At 38.3% G+C, this 2922-nt stretch overlaps 1 protein-coding gene across 1 annotated transcript; it reads left to right on the top strand.

The window, feature by feature from the left end:
- The first annotated feature begins 633 nt into the window (after positions 1 to 633).
- LOC129725081 (arginine/serine-rich coiled-coil protein 2-like) lies at positions 634 to 1508 on the top strand. The gene is made up of 2 exons (XM_055680494.1): positions 634 to 756; positions 813 to 1508. The coding sequence occupies exons 1-2, from the start codon at positions 711 to 713 to the stop codon at positions 1346 to 1348; spliced, it is 582 nt and encodes a 193-aa protein (XP_055536469.1). The 5' UTR covers positions 634 to 710; the 3' UTR covers positions 1349 to 1508.
- Positions 1509 to 2922: the final 1414 nt, after the last annotated feature.

The raw sequence follows: 2922 nt of genomic DNA, 5'->3' as shown, positions 1-2922 counted from the left end.
TTCGAGTTTAAATTAAAAATAACTCGAAAACCGATGCCTTTAGAATATTTACTACCAAGAGCTTTTTGATTCAAAATGACTCTCTGCATCTTTTAAAATCATCAGAATACAAATATTTTGAAAAATGTTTAAATTAGAATTTTTATAAAAAAATTAATCTACCTTAAAAAAATTATTTTTCATTTCTTCATCCTGGACTTTTTTTAAAAGTTGCGTATTAACGTCTAGCTTCTTTAAAAAAAATCAAACTAAAAAATCAAATCTTTGTTTTTAAATTGAAATTTAATGTTTATTTTTAATTTTTTTTGTACTGTGTATATTTTTTATGGTGCATTTTTAATTCCCTGCAACTCATTCTCAGACTGTTTTTCTATACAACCAGCGGTTTCTGGGCTACAATGCTTCGAATAAAACCTATGCCAAAAGGCATACGCCCTTTTAGAATGTAAATCATGGGTGTAAAAAATCTCTCCATCTGTGAAAAATGCTCAGTTTGCTAATCCAAATACTTGTGCAAAGTTTCATTCGAATCAAAAATGGTCGATATTCGACCATAGGTCATTTGGCGCGATCTTGCTCCATATTGTTATGGAATTGTAGAAAACTGCAAAAATTTCAGAAAAAAGCAGTAAGCGCTGAAAATTGCTATTTCGTTTGATAAGAAGCAAAGTTCGAACGGACATAACCAATTCAACATTCGTAGCTTCAAGATGATGCCTGCAGTTTTTAGAGTTCTGAATCGAAGTGATGGTTACGGTATAAATGATTTTATTTGCTACCGTTTTCTGTCAGCTAATTATTTTTCTACGCAGTTTCTTTCGGAAGTATTTGCAGTTCAATTCGGACCGAACTACCCGCTGGCAGTTCGGAAGCATCAAGTCTGCAGTCCAAAGTTCGACGAGCTCTGGACGATGCATACGCTTGTGGACTCGTGAACCAATCCGAAAATCGGTATAAAATTTCATTCGACCTTGGTACAGCGGAAAACCCACAATTTGAAACGAAGCTGAAAGTTCTGAAACGGGAAATACAGCAAGCGAAAAAATCAACAAGGCGCGACCAGCAGGCGCAAAGTACCGATCCACGCGAAGGATCATCCCAAGCTGCCGGTCCACGAGACTGCGGTCCGGGTTGGCGGCGACGTCCGGTGGCTCAACGGCAGGCCATTGCAATCTATCGACGAATGAAGGCAGAGCGCCAGGGAAGATCGCCGCGTCGGGATAGCTCGTCGACCCGCGGTAGAAGTCGCTCAAGGTCCCGTTCACGGCGGTCGAGATCACGCTCTCGGCGCAGAACGTCACGTTCGCGGTCCCGGTCCCGTGGTGGAAATCGATCACGTTCACGTTGATCAGGTTCAGTTTGAGCTGTATGCAGCCAGAACTAATATTTCAGTTAGTGTAGGGAGTGTCAAATTTTATTTATAATTGAATACATATTGTATAACTAGCTGACCCGGCAAACTTCCATGCATCATTCTGGTAAAAAAAACACTCATATTGGATGGTATTTGGTCACTTTAGGCTATTTTGAATAAACCGGAAGTCACCATCCTGGATTTTTAAATGGCATTTGGAGACGATTTCTGACCCCTGAGTGTCATTCTGGTGTTATTCAGTCATTTTCGGCTGTTTACCAGAAACCGGAAGTCACCATCGTAGAATTCAAAATGGTGTCTGTGGTTGATTCTTGCACCTGTGTATCATTCTGGTATCGAAGCATCTCATATTGGATGAAAATCGGCCATTTTTGGATATTTTTCAGAAAGCGGAAGGCGATTTCAAAATGGTATTTGGAGACAATTTACGGCCTCATAACGTCGTTCTGGTTGAAGAAACACCCATATTGGATGGTATTTGGTCATTTTCGCCAGTTTTCCATTCACCGAAAGTCGTCATCTTACAATTCATAATGTTGTCTGAGGTCGATTTGTGGCTTCAGTGCATCATAACAATCCCGGAAATACCTATATTGAGTGTTATTTGGTTGTTGTTTAGGAACCGGAAGTCGCCATATTGGATTTCAAAATGGCATTTGGAGACAATTTCTGGCCTCTGAGCGTCATTCTGGTTAAACAAACACTCATATTGGGTGGTATTTGGTCATTTGCCGCTGTTTTGAAGCACCAGGAAGTCGCAATCTTGGATTTCTAAATGGCATTTGGAGACAATTTCTGGCCTCTGAGCATAATTTTGGTTGTTTTTGAGTCATTTTCGGCAGTTTTCCAGTCATCAAAAGTCGCCATTTTACAATTAAAAATGTTGTCTGAGGTCGATTTATGGCTTCAATGCATCATAACAATCTCGGAAATACCCATATTGGGTGATATTTGGTCATTTGCCGCTGTTTTCCAGACACCAGAAGTCGCCATCTTAAGCAGAAATTTGTATTTCATTTGTTTGGAACCCCTCCCTCACAGAAGAGAGAGGGGAGTCCAACCATTATGGACAAATTTGTTACCTCTTAAAACATTCACTTACCAAATTTGGTTGTATTTGGTTGATTGGTCGAGAACGCGTATTTGTGCGAAATTCGTGTTTCATTTGAATGAGACCCCTCCCTTGTATCTCCTACAATTGTAGAAACTACGAAAAATTTAGTTCAGCAGGTGGGACCTGCTGAACCAAATTTTTCGTAGTTTCTACAATCATATTTTCAGTTAGTTTAATTTTCTATCTTCATTACTACATTTACTCCTTAAACTAAAATTAAAAATAGCATGACTTTGCTTAGAGTCGAAAAATGAAAAGTATATTATCTACATCTTAATAAGTTCAGAATTTGTCTCTGCTTTTCGTTTTTTAATACAGGCCATAATAATGTTTCCAGTAGATCTCAATCATTTTTCTATAAAACTTCATTTTTTCTGCATCATAAACAAAATCATTATGCATCAAAAATTTACATCTTTTTTGGAGATTTTTT

This window comes from Wyeomyia smithii, chromosome 2 (genome assembly GCF_029784165.1).
Source record: "Wyeomyia smithii strain HCP4-BCI-WySm-NY-G18 chromosome 2, ASM2978416v1, whole genome shotgun sequence".
Classification (NCBI taxonomy): domain Eukaryota; kingdom Metazoa; phylum Arthropoda; class Insecta; order Diptera; family Culicidae; genus Wyeomyia; species Wyeomyia smithii.
This window is presented reverse-complemented; position numbering and strand designations above follow the sequence as displayed.